Source organism: Mesocricetus auratus, unplaced genomic scaffold (assembly GCF_017639785.1).
Source record: "Mesocricetus auratus isolate SY011 unplaced genomic scaffold, BCM_Maur_2.0 Super-Scaffold_100038, whole genome shotgun sequence".
Classification (NCBI taxonomy): domain Eukaryota; kingdom Metazoa; phylum Chordata; class Mammalia; order Rodentia; family Cricetidae; genus Mesocricetus; species Mesocricetus auratus.
Window position 1 is genome coordinate 427,603 of NW_024429216.1, and position 18,884 is coordinate 446,486.

At 44.1% G+C, this 18,884-nt stretch overlaps 2 protein-coding genes across 2 annotated transcripts in view; both read right to left on the minus strand.

Annotated features, from left to right (window-relative positions):
* Positions 1-9,050, minus strand: part of LOC101826861 (zinc finger protein 606) — a 24,594-nt gene extending 15,544 nt beyond the window's left edge. The window contains exons 1-4 of the mRNA XM_005087744.4: positions 8,936-9,050; positions 7,403-7,482; positions 6,339-6,395; positions 5,791-5,882 (exon numbers count right to left, since the gene is read on the minus strand). Coding sequence (XP_005087801.1) covers positions 5,791-5,882; positions 6,339-6,395; positions 7,403-7,433 — 180 coding nt within the window. The 5' untranslated portion in view covers positions 7,434-7,482; positions 8,936-9,050. The remainder of the gene's footprint in view (positions 1-5,790; positions 5,883-6,338; positions 6,396-7,402; positions 7,483-8,935) is intronic.
* Positions 7,447-18,884, minus strand: part of LOC121135450 (vomeronasal type-2 receptor 26-like) — a 30,489-nt gene continuing 19,051 nt past the window's right edge. The window contains exons 6-8 of the mRNA XM_040734229.1: positions 16,032-16,948; positions 8,714-8,968; positions 7,447-7,482 (exon numbers count right to left, since the gene is read on the minus strand). Of these exons, the coding sequence (XP_040590163.1) occupies positions 7,447-7,482; positions 8,714-8,968; positions 16,032-16,948 (1,208 nt within the window). The remainder of the gene's footprint in view (positions 7,483-8,713; positions 8,969-16,031; positions 16,949-18,884) is intronic.

The following is an 18,884-nucleotide window of genomic DNA, read 5'->3' on the forward strand; positions in this document are numbered from 1 at the left end:
CACAAAATCAATGGGGGAGAGGGGCTCACCTCAGGGATAGCCTACAACTGCAAGTGAAAGGCCCGCAGCCGGAAGTGATACTGGACAGCAGCAGGCAGCAGTTTCTATGGAGATGGAGTCCTCACCGCCAAGAGCAGGGAGGAAATGCAGGGTTCATCATTCCCTGAGCCACTGGGGTGAGATTGCAGAACACAGGTAAGGCTCACACGCCCAGCTTATATTTCCAGTCATATGGTGGAATGGCTTGCAGAGATGCCTCGCTCAACTTCTTATAAACATTCTTGCATATGTACCATGTGCCTCTACCTAGGCATTTTCAAGCCCTTCCTGGGCTGTTTACACACTCACATTTAAACCGCAGGCTTAAGGTTGATGAACTAGGTCTTAGCTGTCTGCCTAGAAAGGCTGCTAAGTATCTAAACACCTCAAGTTTGCTCCTTCATGGAACCCGTGGCATTCATAGGGCTTCCTACATGGCCTTCCATTATTCATACTTTCTGTTTTGCTTGGGGGCCACTTTATACTTTTATTAGCACTGTGTGAAATGTGACATGTGCCTTGGCACCGCTGCAGAATCAGTTCTCTGCATCCACCAAGGATAACTGGGTGGCACGCACTCCACCGGCTGAACCATCTCACCAGCCAGTCTCGTTTGTTGTTGCTGGTCCAGGGACTGACGTTCATTTTATATTTACGTATGTGTGTCTGTGTGCATGTATGGCACTGTGTGCCGGTACCAGCCACACCCAGAGCAGGTTATCACATCCTCAGCAGCTGGAGTCACATGTAGTTGTGAACCATCTATCATGGATGCCGGGAACCAAACTCGGTAGCTCTGAAGTGCAGTAGTGCTCTTAAGCATGGAGCCAACTCTCCAGCTCCTGCCTTTAAAAAAAAACAAAACAAAAACAAACTCATAGTTCTCCTGCTATGGCATCCAAAGTGCTGAGACTCCAGGCATGCACTACAAGCTCTTTGCAGAGAAAAAAAAGTCAACCTTCACACACAATGAAAGATTAGTACACACCACTCATGTTTGCCAAGTATATCTGTCATGCAGGAATTCTCAGTGGATCATTACAGATAGCATTTCCACATTTGGACAGGCTCCCTAGTTATTTTTAAGCAAAGCGGGATATTATCATTAGTATTACTTCCCCTATTCCTTGAAGGAACAGGATCTGGGGTCCAGAACAGGATGAAATTTTACTGACATATTTCCAAGAATGAATTCAACTGAGAGATGAACGTTTCATGTTTCCACCAGGTGAAGGCTTTATTTCAATAATTATTTAACAAGGAGAGAGCCATAGTGGGACAGCAGGTCCACTGCTTTCCTCAAAACCTTGCTCAATTAAGAAGTCATAGGTGTGAGTTCAAAGTCAGCCTGGTCTACAGAGTGAGTTCCAAGACAGACTCCAAAGTGACACGGACAAAGTCTGTCTTGAAAAACAATAAAACAAACAAAAATGTCATAGTAATGAATGCCTTTAATCGCAGCACTTAGGAGGCAGAGGGAAGGGGACCTCTTGAATTTAAGGTCAGCCTGGTCTAAATAGCAAGTTCAAAGCTAACCAGGACTACACAGTGAGATCCAATCTCAAATAACAAAAACAATTCAAAATTCAAGTCCAAGTTTCCAACAGGGAAAATTCCAAAGCAGTGACCTGGTAAGGGGGCCAGGAGCATGTTCTCAGAAATCACAACTCTTCAGACATTACAAGGTGTTGTTATTTTAATTGCTTTATTTTTCTCAGCAACAACTAGCCATTTTCAGAAACTGTCACATAAGTTAACCATCAAGTACAGCACAGGGATTAATCAGGCTTCTTCATAGCATCTAATTATAGCTAATTCTGTTCTCCTGACACTGAGTTGGGGCCCATCTAGTCTGCCTAGCCTACTTTCACTGCTGGCGATTTTGTTATAAGATCTGAAAATGATGTTCACATTGTGACAGCAGTGAGCCTTGGCCACCAAAGTTCTGATGCCAGATAACCGTCACCCGGCATCACTCCATCCAGGCCCTTCCGCTTCTCGGGGACAGGGGTCTGCCATGTGGTGACAGCACACACTCAATGCAGCTCACCTGTCAGCTTTGAGTAGGAAGATTTATTATTTTCTTTTTAATTTGAGGGAAGGCACAAAGTTAAATAGAGATGTTGCTTTAAGAAGTTTTATATCTTAGTATCTCACATTTGCTTGCTTCATTGCTTCATTATTTCACCTTACAGATAAAAGACCTAAATATTCAAATTACTTTTCCTACCTCTCATAGCAGGGAGTAAACAGAATAAGTGCAAATTTGATTTAATTTTTAAAAATAAAACTTCTAAAACTTAACGCTTAGAAACATCAAAATTTAGTAAACTGAAAATCAATAAAACAAAGAAATTACTGTGCTGAGTCATGAAAAGGAACTCTAGGGCATTCTGAAATATGAACTAACCCATGGAGGCTAGCAAGACAGCTTAACATTTAAACGCACACTCGCATTTAAACACACCTGTTCTATCAGGAGGACCAATGTTCTGATCCCAGCCCCCATATCAGGCAGCTCACAAATATTCACAGGCATGCATGCACACACTCTAAAAATAATTTTTAAGAGGTTGAGGAGACAGCCCAGAGGAATGTCTACTCTACCAGTAGACCAGAGTGCACAGACATACAACCAAGCACATAAATAAAAAACATTTTTATTATACTGATATATCATCACAATCCCAGTTTTATGTAATACAAAAATGGAAATTACTATCTGTAACATGAATAATAAAAACCCAAAGACAGATACTGGGGTTTAAGCTGAAAATCAGAGATGTAAAGCAGCTCTTACCTCTACCTCAGACTGAATGGGCTGTCCTGTCCTCAGTGTGCCTGGAGACTAAACCTTTAATCCTGACTTTGTTTCTTGTTTTTGTATCTCTCAAATCCTTCAATTAAAAGTGTATGATTCCAAGTGCTAAGATCACTACTGTGTGAGCTGTTTCTCTTTAGAGCTGGATCAATTTCATGTAGATCAGTGTAGCCTTCAACTAATACAGAGAATCTGTCTGTCTTTAAAGTCCTTGGATTAAAGGTGTGTACCACCACTACCTAGCTCCTATACCTAAGTAGTGTGGCTTGTTTCCATTCTGCAACACCAGGAATTAAAGGTGTGTACCACCACTGCCTAGCTCCTATACCTAAGTAGTGTGGCTTGTTTCCATCCTGAAACACCAGGGAGTAAAGGTGTGTACCACCACTACCTAGCTTCTGTGGCTATCTAATGTGGGTGGTTTGAATCCTGAACCCTCACACAAGCTTTAATAAACTATAAATGACATATCATCACAATACAAAGTAAATAAAATTATTTCATAGGTAATCTTTTTAATTCACAAAGTGTTCAAATTCTTAAATATACCCTTGGTCTTACTACTTGGTGATTAAGAGTGAGGCTATCACTCCTTTCTACCAAGGAAGTGGGTTGTTATTATTTTGTTCTTAGCAATTGTTTTTAGCATAGAAGTGGTAATTTATACTAAGTGATAATTGTATTATATCTTCCTGTTCTGAACATTTAGTAATACATTTTCCATTTTGTGACGTTTTTAAGCTATAAAAGGCTATTTCATTGTAGCTCCAACATGCATTTCCTGAGATTGGGGTATCTTTATTTATACTTATTATTGATTTCTTTTCCAATCCAAATGATTTCTCACATAAATTTTTCAGTTTTGTACTAGGCTAAAGTTATCCATCTTTTATTTATTCACAAACCTTTGCACATGTCCTTTATCTCAATAGATCTGTGACATATATTATGAAAACTTTTGTCCTGACCAATATGTTAGAAACATTCCTGACTGCTTTGCTGAATGAATTAAGACCAATGAATTGTATATTAAATGTGATTTATATGTTATTTATTCTAGCATAATCTGGTTGTATTCTTTATATATTAAAAGAAAGTATTATGTGTAAAAAACATTTTTATTAATAAATAAATCTTTTAAGAGGGGAGGCTAGCAAGATGGCTCAGTGAGTAAAGGCCCTTGGTGCCCAACCTGACACCCTAAATTCAGTCTTTGGGACCCACATGACAGAAGGAGACAGTAAAGTCTTCAAAGCTGTCCTCAGACCCCCACGCACACCTCCACATGTACATCTCCACACACATACAGAAATAAATGAATGTGATTTTTTAAAAGTTTTTAAAATTAATAACCCTTAAAATAACTCTTCCTTCCAAGTGAAGGAAGCCAGATTCAGAAAGTCATATGTTATGATTCCAGTTAAATACCCAGAATAGGAAAATTCATAGATTTGGGAAACTGATTAGTGGATACCAGGGACTCAAGTAGGGAGAAAGGGAGTGACCACTAACACATACAAGATTTCCTCTTGGGATGATAAACATGCTCTAGAATTAGAGGTTTAAAACACCATTCTATGCCTATAATAAAAACCAATGAACTGTACAACTTTTTAAGTATATTAATCAACTTTCTAGTATGTGGATATTATCTCAATAGTTATTAATTTTTTTAAAAGAAAAGACAAAAGACAAGTGGCCTCTTCTGATGAAGAGACAGCGGTGACACTACTGCCACAGTGTTGCGGCATAATCCTTCTGTACGCTCTGAATACGTCTTACGCTCACTCGTTAGTAAAAGCTGATTGGCCATCAAATGAAGGATGATGGGAGAAAGAAAAAGGGCAGACACCAGCCAGCCACCAAGGGAAAGTGGCCTTTGGAAGCAGCTCCCGAGATGGGAAAACTCCACCGACACCACATCAACGCTGTCCTCCTGTCCTCTGAGTTGCGACCCTAGGTGCTCTCGTAGTCCCAAGGCCCGTGTTGGACTCCCTTGTATCTCTCAGATCTTACCCTCCTCTCCAGCTCCCTGATCAGACCTGAGCCTCTGACAGCCTCTCCACTGCATACACCCTTCCAGCCACCTTCTGGCTCACAGTGCCTCCTGCCACCAACAATCCTGAGGCTCCTGGCTCTGCAGTGGGCATGCAGGTCCACCTGGGTTCTTCGTAGGCTCTCCTACCTAAAATGAGTCTACATGCAGACACCAGTCATACAGTACACCCTAGCTGTCAAACACACCTGTGCAGCAGGGCAGGCCAAACCCCTGCTTACCAGGAAGCAGCCATCTGATGCCTTCCCTTTACTTCTTGGTGCATTCAAGGTAACCTCCACCTCCACAACTCCGTACGCCTACTGTCCTCTATGCAGACTCTGTCCCGTCTCCCTAGGCATCAGTGACTGGGGTGCAATGGAACTTAGGGATTCCCTCCATGCCTCAGGCTTCTGGGACCCTACAGAGCGTGTGGAGCCCCATGGGAGCTGTTAAGTGTCATTACCTGAGCGAACCACCTTGGAAAGTGGCCTGTTAGGTCCTCAGGCTAAAGGCTCCCATCTGTTCTTGTTTTCACAGCTAGCACGAAGTATACTGCACAGCATCAGCCTGAGTCAGGTTCTGAACACATGAGTTAAGAACAGGGGAAAGGGCCAGGGGCTTCCGGCCAAAATGGGTATCATCATCTCTCCCAAAACAAGTGATGACACAGCTGTGCCTTGGCTCTGTGGACAGGCAGAGTGACGGCAAGGCTCTGTGTATCATGGAGAACGGACTGGATTCCCCTACCTGCATTCTGGAATTGCTAACTGGCTGCCTCCTCTGGCTGCTGGAGTTACGGAGCCACATGAACTAAGGTAGCCAAGCGAAACCAGGACTGTCACCCTTTGGGAACACAGTGACCTTTCAAGAAAAAGCAGAAGTTGCATCTCACCTGAACGTGGGCTGCCGGGAGCCCAGCCGCCCTTCTTCCGTCCTCCTCAGGGCTGCCCTCTAAGTGGCACGCTGGCTCCTGAGGGCACAGAGCTGGGAAAGACAAAAGAAGTCACAGAGGTGCCTCTTCCTGCTGGAAGTTCATGTGCCCTGTGCAAATGAGGAAGGCTAGGCCCTGCCCCTGCTCCTACCATCCCAGTCAAGGGAGAAAGCTACTTCTTCACCCCACAGATGGGGGAAATGGGACTCGGAGAAGGGGATGACATGGGACTACTGACTGACCTACGCTGTGAAGCACTATCTCTGAAAACACTTTCACAGCCTTTCTGGGTCTGAGCCCTAAGTGTCTTGACATTAATTCTCACATTATCTGTCCTAGAGATGACATCATCACTTTAACCCTACAGTCTTCTGATCCCTCTTTATTGAGAGCTGGTCTACAAGCGCCTGTTGTAAAGAACTCCTGGGCCACCAGCTCTGACAGACCACTGAAGGAAGAGGGTATCACACGGCAGACAACACAGCGGAGGGTACAGGTTGTTGACTCACCCCAGGAAGCATAAGAGTCAGCAGCTGCCATCCCCCAAGACTGCTCCATGAGGGTACCTGCAGAGAAGGATCGGGTTGTGACTGCGACCAAAGCCCAGTGACAAAAGGCAAATGGAGCATGGCAAAGCCCTGCACAGAGTCCAAAGGTGTAGGTGACATTTCTCTGTGCCTAATAAGTTCTTATAACTTAACCATTTCTTTCAATCTATGTGCTGCCCCGAGGCTCATTTACCTCATGTACATATTTCTCATCCTGCATCTCATGGCGTCTCTTCTGACTCCGAGACTCCACCCTTCTTTCTCCCAGGGTCCTGACTGGCTGTCCCACCTACACCTCATGCCTGGCTGACAGCCAGTCAGCTTTTTTATTTCAAGACAGAGTTTCTCTGTGTAGTCTTGGCTGCCCTGGAACCCACTCTGCAGACCAGGCTGGCCTTGAACTCACAGAGTTCTGCCTTTTTTATTAAACCAATCAGAAGGTGCCTTGGCAAAAACATAACAGATTATACCACAACCCAAGGGCATAGGACAAATGCAACATAACCCGGATCTGTACAGGAAACGCACTTATGAAAGATGATTTAACAACGAGGCAATTAAAACCAGAACCCTTTAAATGGCTGAATATATGATAAGATGTAACATTAGCTATTTTTTATACTGCCTTGATGTCTACGGTGATGAAATTTTAAAAGATAAAAAAATCGCATAGCACTATTATTTTACAAAAAAACAGATCAATGGTATATAAGGGAAATACAATAGTCAAGGTGGAAAATGCAGAAGTAAAAAACATTTTGATTGTATGTATTATATGACTGTCATCTAAAGAGTCCCATAAATTACTCATAGAGGTCCTTTTCAGACGCTGATCATCATATACACAAAATTTATGTTGTCTCGTATGAATAAATTTCCCCTTAACCACTAATCAATTCTAATTTTGTACTAGGACAACTAGGCCTTCTATTATCTCTCCAAACCAGCAGTCCCTTCTCAGCCCTGATTTACAGTGACAGTAGGTCGCCTGCAGGGAATGTGCAGAAATCACGATTTGGACTCACCCCAGGAGGGCCATGGGTTGATGACTGCCATCCCTGAGGATTAATCAGCCAGGGTCCTGGCCAGCACTGCAATTGCCAACCTAGAGACAAAGTGAAAAAAGACAAAATTGGCCCTTTTTCGAAAAAGAGCCAGTGAGAACAAACAGAACCCATGCAGAAAGGTTAACAAAAGTCCCCTGAGAAGCATGATTTTTCAAAAATGCATCTCCAACAGAATAGAGGAGTTAGGGAGATGAGCTTGTCACAAGCAAGACGATCTGAGTTCCACGTTAAATACATATGTCTGGTGCAGTGAGTGGCGAGCATGTAATACCAGCACTGGGAAGACAGAGACAGGAGAATGCCTGGGGATTCCAGACCAGTCAACAGAGTGGAATCAGAGAGGTTCAATAAGATACCCCGTCTCAAAAGCCAAGATGGAGACCCAACAGCAATCTCACAGTCAACACGGAAATGGGAGCAAAATGGCAGGGTTGGCCAATCCTGGTTAAGGGTTTGAAAATGGGTATGTCACTCTTCACCACGAGTTCCACTTACATGGACTCTTCTGTTGATGTAACAAAAATGCTGTAAAACCTGCATACAAACGGAGTGACTCCTAAATGTATGCCAGAAGAGTGTTTTTTTGTTGTTGTTGTTGGGGGGTTGTTTTGTTTTGTTTTGGTGGGGGGTAATGAAAAATTCTGGGACAGGAGGGAGTGGCAGCTGCATACTGTACTGTACTGCATACATACTGCATAAACAACAAATTCACTGAATCCCACACTTTAGGATAAAGCGTGACCGTTGTGCAAAGTGTCAAAGCCAAACAACAAAAGCCACCTGCCAAGACCTTCCAGACTCAAGCCTATCGGTCCCCTCCTGGAGTCGCCTCGGAGACAAAAGTCCAGAGTCCGACCCCACCAACACACGGATGGATACCGGCTCTTTGTGTGAGCCCTGTCGGAGAGATGTTTGGTACTAAGCACGCTCACTGGGGCTCTGACACCCCAGGGTTTGAGCCAAAACTCAAAAGGCAAGCGAGTTGCAAAGACTCCTGCAAACACACACTCGGGAAAACTCACGGCGAGCAAGTTGCCTGAACCCTGCACGCACTCGCACACAGCACACCCGCCCCCCACCCCACCCCCCGTGTCGCTTCAAGTTTAAAAGAACCCGGGCCCTGGCCAAGTCAGGTTTGACGCCCTCGGTGCATCTTGGCTTGGAAGGGGAGGGGGTAAGAGCCGGCCGTTCGTTACCTCGTCGCCTGGCCTCGGCCACCGGGTGGGTGGCTCCCAGGCGCCGGTCTCAGCGAGCTCCCCGCCGCCTTACCTGGCTCGCAGCCAGCGGCCCCCGAACCCCTGCGCTGCACTGGGCGTCCCGCTTCCGTCCTGCACCGGGACAACGTCCCAGGCCGGGCTCCCAAGACCCCGGAGCCGGAGGGTCGCGGGCAACGGGGGGGAGCACCGAGTCGGCGACGAAAGAGAGGGCGCCCGATGTTCCCCGGAACTGAGCCAGCCCCGACCCCCCCCCGGCGCGCCGCTTCTCCCTGACCTTTCCCGAGACCCAAGAGTCCCTCGGCGACAACTGCATCGGCAGCACAACGGCCCCGAAAGAAGGGCCTCACGCCAGCCCCGGACAATGGCTGGCCGCGCCCCCCAGAAGTAGACCGGGGCGCGACGCGAGGGCTACTGGGAGTTGTAGTTCCAAGGAGGAAGGCTCCCGTTCTTGTGCCGGAAGCCAGCCGAGGCCACTTTGGGAGCAGCACCATCCCAAGTCCGGCCTCTGCAGCAGCAAGCACCCAGTCTCTTCGGTTCCGCGCGTGTCCGAGGCCCGAAAGAGTGGGTGGGTCTGTCCTGAGGGGGTTCACTCCCTCCCTGAGAGCCTGAACAGGGTGGCCGGCTAGGAAGCTCAGTCTGTCTCTCAGTAAAATGGCATTTCAAGGTAGCCACTTTCAAAGTCAGAGCTTGGTGATGGTCAAAGATCTCTACGAAGCACCTCCTTCACTCTTCACAAGATTGAGAAAGTGGTTGTTATTACACCTATTTTTTATAGATGAGAAATCTAATTCTGAGTGTCCCCTTCCTATGGAGTCCCACTTGCCTGTGAAAAACATCAGGGGCTGTCTCCCATATCTTATAGGAGTCTAAATTATCAAAGTACTTGGTGGTGTTTCTCTGAGTCAGCATTTATTGAGCAGTGATCAAGGATACAACAGAAAAGAGTCAATGAAACCTCTGCCAAGTCAGACCTGTTTATGGCCCGTGTATTGCCTATATGGAGGGCAAGATCACATCCAAGAAATGCAAATTTAGGCATGCACTAGCAACATGAAGTTATGGATCGCAGAGAAGCAATGGTGGTCCCAGAAAACACATTAACCAACAAAAAGGTGCTTAGAATGGTTCTCTCTGTTAAGAGGAGAGACTATGCAAAAGGTGAAGAGTGAGTTATAAGATAAATGGCTAAAAGTTGTGGGTCTAGAGATTGGCAGAGATTGACTGGAAGAGGAAATGACCTTAAACTTCTAATCCTCCTGCCTCCAAATCAAGAGTACAGGGGTTAGAGGCATGGGTAGTTTTATGCAATGCTGGGGAATCAAACGCGAGACTTTGTTTGTGCTAGGCAAGCACTGTGCCAACTTAATTGCATCTCTAGCTGAGAAATCCAGCTTTTCTGTTGTGAGCTAAGATAGAGCACTGGAAAGTTTAGGTTTAGGTGAGGAAGTGGTGACATTGTATGAGTATTTAATGAATACACATTAGTTAGTTGCAATAGAGAAAGGAGTTCAGGGGATCAGGTATGAGTGTCACTTAGAATTCTGAACCTCAATGAGCAGGGCAAATATCAGAGACAGTTCCAAAGAGGATAGAGGATAATTTAAAAAGGCCTGTGAGGAGACTGCTTCATGAACATAACACCAGTAGCACAGACACTGAGATCAAAAATTAATAAATCGGACCTCCTGAAACTGAGAAGCTTCTGTAAGGCAAAGGACACAGTCAACAAGACTGGGAAAAGATATTCACTAACCCCACATCTGACAAAGGACTGATCTCCAAAATTTACAAAGAACTGAAGAAGCAAGTCTCCAAAACACCAAAGGATCCAATTAAAAAGTGGGCTACAGAACTAAATAGGGAATTCTCAATAGTGGAGTCTAAAATGGCTGAGAGACACTTAAGAAAGTGTGCAACATCCTTATCCATTAGGGATATCAAAACAACTCTGAAATACCATCTCACTCCTGTCACAATGGCTAAAATCAAATCACCAATGACAGTTTATGCTAAAGAGAATGTGGAGAGGGAGGAACACTCCTCCACTGATAGTGGGCGTGCCAACTTGTACAGCCACTTTGGAAATCAGTATGGAGATTCCTCAGGAAAATTGAAATCAATCTACCACAAGATACAGCAATTCCACTCTTAGGCATATACCCAAAATATGCACATTCATGCAACAAGGACATCTATTCCACTGTGTTCATGGCAGCATTATTTGTAATAGCCAGAACCTGGAAGTAACCTAGATGCCCCACAACTAAAAAGTAGATAGAGAAAACGTGGTACATTTACACAATGGAGTACTACTCAGTAGAAAAAAACAATGGAAACTTGAAATTTGCAGGCAAATTGAAGGCACTAGAAGAAACCATCCTAAGTGAGATAACTCAGTCACAAAAAGACAAGCATGGTTTGTACTCACTCATATATGGATTTTAGACATGAGGCAGGGGACTGTCAGCCTACAGTCCCCCTGCCAGAGAGTCTGGGAAACAGGGAGGACCTTAAGAGAGCTAGGAATGGTACACCAGAGAAGGGGAATGGGACAGGATCTCCTGAGTGGACTGGAAGCATGGAAGAGGGAACAGGGAGCTGTGGAAAATGAGGGGGAGAAGAGAATGGGAGAGGAGGATATAGGGGAGCAGGAAAGTTGAGTTGGCAGAAGAATAAAGGAGAGCAAGATGAGAGATAACCAAAATAGAGGGAGTCATTATAGGTTTGAGGAGCGATCTGGCACTAATGAGATTTACAGAAATCTACAAGGATGACACACCAACTGGCAATCTGAGCACTAGTGGAGAGGCTTCCTTACATACCCTTCCCCGATGAGATTGATGACTACCTTGTATGCCATCCTAGAGTCTTCATCCAGTGGCTGATGGAAGCAGAGACAGACACCCACAGTTAAACACTGAACTGAACTCCTGGAAACCACTTGCAGAGAGGGAGGAGTGATGATCAAAGGGCTCATGATCATGCAGGTTAAACCCACAGAAACAGCTGACCTGAACAACGGGGAGCTGCTAGATCCCACACTGATGACTGAGAGGCCAGCATGAGACTGATTCAGACCCCCTGAACGTGGGTGTCAATGAGGAGGCCTCAGCAAGCTTTAGGGTCTCGCTTACTAGATCTGCATTTATCTGTCATCCAAATGAACTTTGGGAGCACATTCCACATGGAGAGACGTCCTCTCAGCCTGGACACATGGGGGAGGGTCTAGCCCATCTTCTGGACAATATAACAGACTTTGGAGATCCCCATGAAGAGCCTCACCCTCCGTGGAGAGTCAAGTGGGGATTGGATGGGGGGGCCGTTGGTGATTGGCAGGAGGGGGGCAGGGGAGAAGGAGAGGGAGAGGGAGCTTATTTCTAATTTAAATAAATAAATAAATTATAAACCAATAAAAGACCTGTGAGTTGGGTTTGTAAGGGTAATATTGGCACTCAAAGGGAATGCAAGAAAGGAGTAAAACCTCCTACCATATGCAGATAAACTAAGAAGGCTACTAGGTGGAATAAAAGGACCAAGGTATTGATACAGACCACCGGTGGACAGGAATGTGAGCTTGGGCAAGAATACAGAACTGAACAAAATAGCAACGTAAGGGTGGTAAACCATAAACCATACCTCTAGTGATCAGAGATAGAAACCATTCAAAAGATGCTTTTGGGGTAAATTCACTTGATACAAAAGCCTGATGAACTGCATGTGATCCAAAGAACACACATAAAGGTAAAAAGAAAGAACCAATTCGACAAAGTTGTCCTCTGACTCCACATGCAAGCCATGGCATGAACACACACACACACACACACACACACACACACACACACACACTTAATGAATACAGAATAGGTATATTCAAGTAAGAAGACAAACTACAAAGTCTGTTATTTCAACAGGTAAGTATAATTTTCAAAAATGACCATCATCCCCATATTGAAGTCAAAAATAGATGGAAAACGATGGCTTAGCACCTTATCAAGGAAAGGTCGCCTGACAACCCTCGTTAAATCATCAGGTCTGACATGTCGGAGGAGAGAAATGACTTCTGAAACTTACCCTCTGACCTCTACATAGTGATTTGCCACTTGCATGTCTAAAAATATGGACAGACACATGCACACCAATCTGTCAATCAATAAATATTTACAATTTAAAAGAAATAAATAGAACAGCAATAGCTTCACTTCACTATTATTGCAGCCTATGGTTATTTAACTTTGATTTTAAAAAGTTTGATCTTTTCTTAGAATTCAGAAAATAATGAAAGTTCACAGTCTGTAATTGATGGATAATTATTTTTTAATACTAGCTTTATTGGGACGTGACTTACAATATTGTACAATTCATCCATTTATATTATGCAATTTTCCAGAGGAGGGAGCAGACCTAAAATCTCAGAACTCAGGAGGCTAAAGCAGTAAGGTCATTGAAGTGAGTCAGTTGTTCCAACAATTAAGACAACTAAGATAATACAGCTTTACAGACCAGGAAAATAAGGACTTACACAGGTTTCTGTGTTTTGCCATGATCCCCATGGTATGGACAGCGCCCTCTATCAGCAGGAAGCAGTTTGGAATGAGCAATGTCCAAATTCCCAAATATTGTTTATAAATGTTTGTTTTCATTTGAATGGGGTTGCTTCTAATTGGTTAACAATCACAACCAATCTCTTTTTGACAGGTAAAAGGGGAATATGGTATGGAAATGAATACTTTGTATTGGTATGGTTTTTCATTTATTGATACAAATTCAAGGTCAAATTTGTGATATGTATATTTCTCCTATTGTTTAAGTATTGTGTTTATACTGATCTTTTAAAATGTAACGCATAATTAAATACAGACTACAGATAGTAACTTATAATAGTCAGAATTTATAGTTAGGTAAGTTAAGTTTTCTAGATATACTGAAATATATTTGAGATAGATAGACAGTCTTCAAACCTTTCAAAGACCTTCAGAAAATGGCATTTAAAATGATTTAGGGTTTTTCTTGACAATGAGAAATGTCTGCTACTGGCACCACCAATTACGTCTAAGAGGAACATGGGCATCGAAGAAACTCATTATGGAGTTTGCTTTCAACATGGCAAGATTAGCCATTTGGGCAAAAAAACCTGCTCTTTCCTAGGCTGTTTGACTGTTGCTGTATAATCTGGACATACAGGACCCACAAAAAAGTCACTACTGAATTGGAACCGTCTTAAAGGGTTCCTGCTTAATGGAAGAGTCTGCCAGACTTTCTGCAGGACACAGAAAAATGACTGACAGACTGCCAATGCAGATGGACAACTTGAAATTTCCTGCTTTGCTGAGAAGTCTTCCAGACACACTGTGGCCTATGGGCTAAAGATGGATGCCCCAGCATTACAGAGGAACTTCAGGCTGACTGTCCAGGTCTCTGTCAATCCTAGTGTTTATATATTATGCTTCTATGATGGAGTTGAAGACAGATTGTTGTAGTTATAGTTTTCCTTAGTTATGATAAAAGATAAGCTACATATAAGACTTTAGACTCACAAAGATAGGATAGATGATATTTTCTTTAAATCTTACTAAATGTTAATGGACAAAATATTGTAATTATGTTCTTACTTGATAACTGGTCTGTTATATATAATTTGACTATGTTAAAGTTAAAGCCTTTCTTTTTATTTAGACAGAAAAGAGGAGATGATGGGAAGTCACTGTGCATATGTCAGTAAAGCATTGTTGGCCAAAAGGAAAGCAAGATAGATGGAACTAGGATTTGAGGAGGATTCTGGGAAAGAGAGACACACAGGCAGACAACATGCAGACCACCAGAGTAAGAGGCCTGGACCCTTTTCTCTGATAAGAGAAATACTTAGATTAACAATTATGGGTTAAATACTTAAGTCAGAGCTAGCCAGTAAGAAACAAGCAAACTGCCAACAGCTTCATGGTTAATATAGTGTCTTGTGTGTTATTTGGGGACTGCGACTGTGACAGGGCCTAGGTGGCTGGCAAGGAAGACTACACTCTACAGACCACTACAAACTTGAAGGCAGTCTGGATGATGAGAAAAGAGCCTGTTCCAAATAAGTACATAAAAAGAGATGGCAATGTAGTGGACATCAGCACGTTGGTGGAATCTTGCAACCATTTCCAAATCATTTTTAATGAAGGACAGGTGCAGTGTGAGTACATGGATGCAGATGCACACAGAGACCAAGGTGCTGGACCACCTGGAGTTGGATTGGCAGGTGGCTGTGAGTTCCTGCCATGGGGTCTGACAACCACCTGGGTACTCAGGAGAAGTGAGAGCTCCAAACTATTGAGTCACCTCTGCAGTCTCAACAAAATCATAGTGGACTCTCAACACCCCTAAGAGAAAAGCTTCACACTTTAGTCTACACTGCTCGCCTCCAACCTGCCCTCCACAAAACACAAGAAACCACTAGTCAGACATATGTTACTATGAGTTTGATTCATCATAATATTGCTTGAATTGAATATTAAGAGATTTTCTTGGTCTTGTTTCCTTCACTTGTGTAACATTTTCAGTACTCATCCATATATTAAACAGTATTCAATTTCTTCTTATATTTCTTAGACATTGCAAATAATATCCTAGTGATGGGGAATTCACACCAAACATTCATAAACTGACAAACATTTACAATGCTTCTGTTTTAGTGTGTAAATAATGCCTCTCTGGAGATCCATTTACAGTCCTTGCAGTCATGTTTTCTTTTTCATGGTTACATATATAAGAGTGAGATTACTAGGTAACATGGAAAGTCTGTGAAGGAACTCTCAGTGAGAGATTCACTCCCCAGGACTGCCCCTCTCAAAAGGAGAAAAAGAAGTCAATGATCTATCTGCCTATGAATTCCTCGCAGCCAAAACAACACATGATCACCATCAACACTTCCTCACTATTTTCAAACCTTTGCATTTTTCTATTGTGTGTATGCATGTGGGGGTTGTGTGTGCTTCAGTTCACAAGCAGAAGTCACACAACAACTTAGTGATTCAGTTCTCTTCTCCAGCAGGTGGGTACTGTGTATAAATCCCACATCGCCATGCTTACATCTAAGTGTTTGTACACGCTGAGTCATCTTGCCAGGTCCCCTTTTCAAATGACCAATTTTAGTCATACATATGAGAGAAAAACCAGTTAACACCTATATTCCCACCAACTAAACCCAACACTCATTAGTGTTTTGCTCTAAGTCTCTCACTTTTATCTTGATCTGAATTTTGAATCCCTTTCAATCTACACTGAAACACTGACCAACAATCACATGGCTGGTCCTGGTGACTCCAACAATGTCTACATCACAAAGTTGTATGGTGTGGACCCATGGAGACACCTTCTCTGGGGCATCTCACTCTCCCTATCCTGTTGTGCCTGGTGGCCTTGCCTGAGCTAGGATGGGTGTTCCTCTCTGGTTTCAGCAAGATGATGTAGCACTTGGGGATGAAGATGCCGCCCAGAAGCCCAGCAGTGGAGGCAAGGATGGAGAAGATCTCTACAGCCACAGTGGACTTGCCCCGGGCACTGTGGTACAGGGGCAGGAAGGTTGTCCAGACACTGCAGAAGAGCAGCATGCTGAAGGTCAGGAACTTAGTCTCATTGAAGACATCTGGTAGACCCCTGCCCAGAAAAGCCACAGAAAAGGTTCCCCCTGCCAGGAACCCCAAGTAGCCCAGCACACAGAAGAAGACAGTGCCAGAACCCTCCTGGCACTGGATGACGATGTGCTGGGGCTCAGAGATCATATCCCTGTCTGGGAATGGTGGAGAGGTGGCCAACCAGACCGCACAAAGAACAACCTGAATGAAGGAAGCAATGAGGACCACTGCGGTGGAAGCTCTGGGGTTCAGGCAACCCCGGATCCTGCCCCCAGGCTTGGTGGCTCTGAAGGCCATGACCACTGTGAGAGTCTTGGCCAGAACGGAGGAGACAGCCACCGTGAACACCACAGCAAATGTGGTCTGACGGAGGAGGCACGTGGTCACACTGGGGCGTCCAAGGAACAGCAATGCACACAGGGCACAGAGCGAAAGAGACACCAGGAGTAAGTAGCTGAGGGTTCTGTTGTTGGCCCTCACCACAGGGGTGTCCCTGTGCTTCAGGAACACTCCCAGAACCAGGACAGCAAGACCAGACAGCAAGAGTGCCACCAAAGCCAGCATGAATCCCAGAGGTTCCTCAAAGGCCAGGAAGAGCTCTGTCCTGGGCAGGCAGTGGTTTCTACCGTGGCTCGAGTACTGCTCCTTGGGGCACAGAAGACATCTCTTCATGTCTATGGGAGACACACAGACACATTTCTGCAATAGTATAACAACTACACCAGCTCTAAAAGAAGTTACCCTATGAATTAACTGCTCTTATTGTCTTACGACAGTTCATTTATTTATTTGTCTTGATGACATGGACTCTGATAGGTGATATTACGAGCACAGGCACAAAGATAAAAACTGTACAGATTACGCTGTTTTATGTGAAGGTTTCTCCATTGAAACAGGTTCTCATGCAACTCAGGCTGCATAAGCCATGAATTCCTCATCCTTCTGTCACAACTACTTAAGACCTGTGATTGTGGCTCTGTACCTATACCTAAATGTGAGTTTCTGAGTGTGCAGGTCTCTGTGTGTACACATGTAGGTGGAGGTCCATGCATGTGGGGACAGAGATTGTCATCAGATACAATTTCTCAAATATTTCCCTTACCTTATTTTTCTAACCAAACTGATGTGTATATTGTGGTGTGTGCATAACTCTGGGCTTGGGCATGCCTGGCTGTGCAAGAACAACCTTCAGGAATTTGCTGCTCTCCTTCGACTATGTGGGTCCCAGGCCCTGAACTTACACTGTCAGGGTTGCCAGTAAATGCTTCAACAGATTTTCCAGTTCACCAGTCTCCCCAGTTTACTCTTTTGTAATTACTTGGTTTACTTAGCTTACTGAGAGTTTTCTCTGTACATGTTGATGGAAATCGTCAGTGCCTGGCTCCTGTGGAATCAGAAGATGTCATTATTTCTCCTATAAATGGAGTTACACTTGGATGTGAGCTGCCATGTGCGTGTCCCCAACTGTACACCCACCTCTCCAGAACCCTTTTAACCTTACTTATTTATAGAGGATCACTCATTGAAACTGAAGATCACTGAGTTGACGATACTGTCAGACAACAATACCCAAAGATCTTCCTGTATCTGCCTCCTGATTGCTGCGACTGAAGGAAAGTGACACTATCCTGGTCTCTTTTGTGAGTTTCTAACAGTTCATATCTTTTCAATAGAATCAGCCACAAATCACATTAACAAATGTTTTAGAGCCCACCAATGAGACCAGGAAACCAGAGGAGCCAGTGAAACCAGGGGAGCAGCTGTTCCAGCGGCAGGATCAGGTACACCCGGCCCTACTTCTGGGCCTGTGTTCCAGTGCCTGGGGATCGCCTGGGAACTGCACAGAGCTTCAATGCCGGTGTAAGACAAACACCCCAGACTCCCGTAATTCTCTCCCACCAACGAAACCAGGAAACCAGAGGAGCCAGGGAGACCAGGGGAACAGCTGTTCTGGCGGGATCAGGTACAACAGGATCCAGCAAAGGGTCCAGGGGATGAGGTGGGAGGCTAAGTGCCCCAGATTCCTGTTCTTCTTCTCCACTCATGAGACCAAAACGAGGACAATGAATAGAACAACTACCAGATTATTGGACTTGCTAGCACCCACCAAAAGGGAATTCTGGTCCCCTAACCACCAGACCAGTAAGGAGATCTTTCTGCACCCACTAGATGAAGAGATGGGAAAGAGACAATACAAAAACACACTCAGCAACAGAAAAGCAGATATGACACCACCACATTCTAGAGAATCCACACCAGCAAGACTCCAACGTCCCAATGCAAACGACGCAGAACAAAATGACCTTAAAACCACTTTCACGAAAATGATAGAGGCCCTAAAAGAGGATACAGGAAAATCCCTCAAAGAAATGGAAGAAAAGACAATCCAAAAAATGCAAGAAATGGAAAAAAACACAAACCAAAAAAGGCATTAAATGGAAGAAGAAACAAACCAAAAACGGCAGGAAATGGAAGAAAAAGCAAACAAAAAAAATGCAAGAAATGGAAGAAAGAGCAAACCAAAAAATGCAAAAAATGGGAGAAAGAACAAACCAAAAAATTCATAAAAGGGAACAAATGGACGAAAAGATAAACCAAAAATTACAAGAA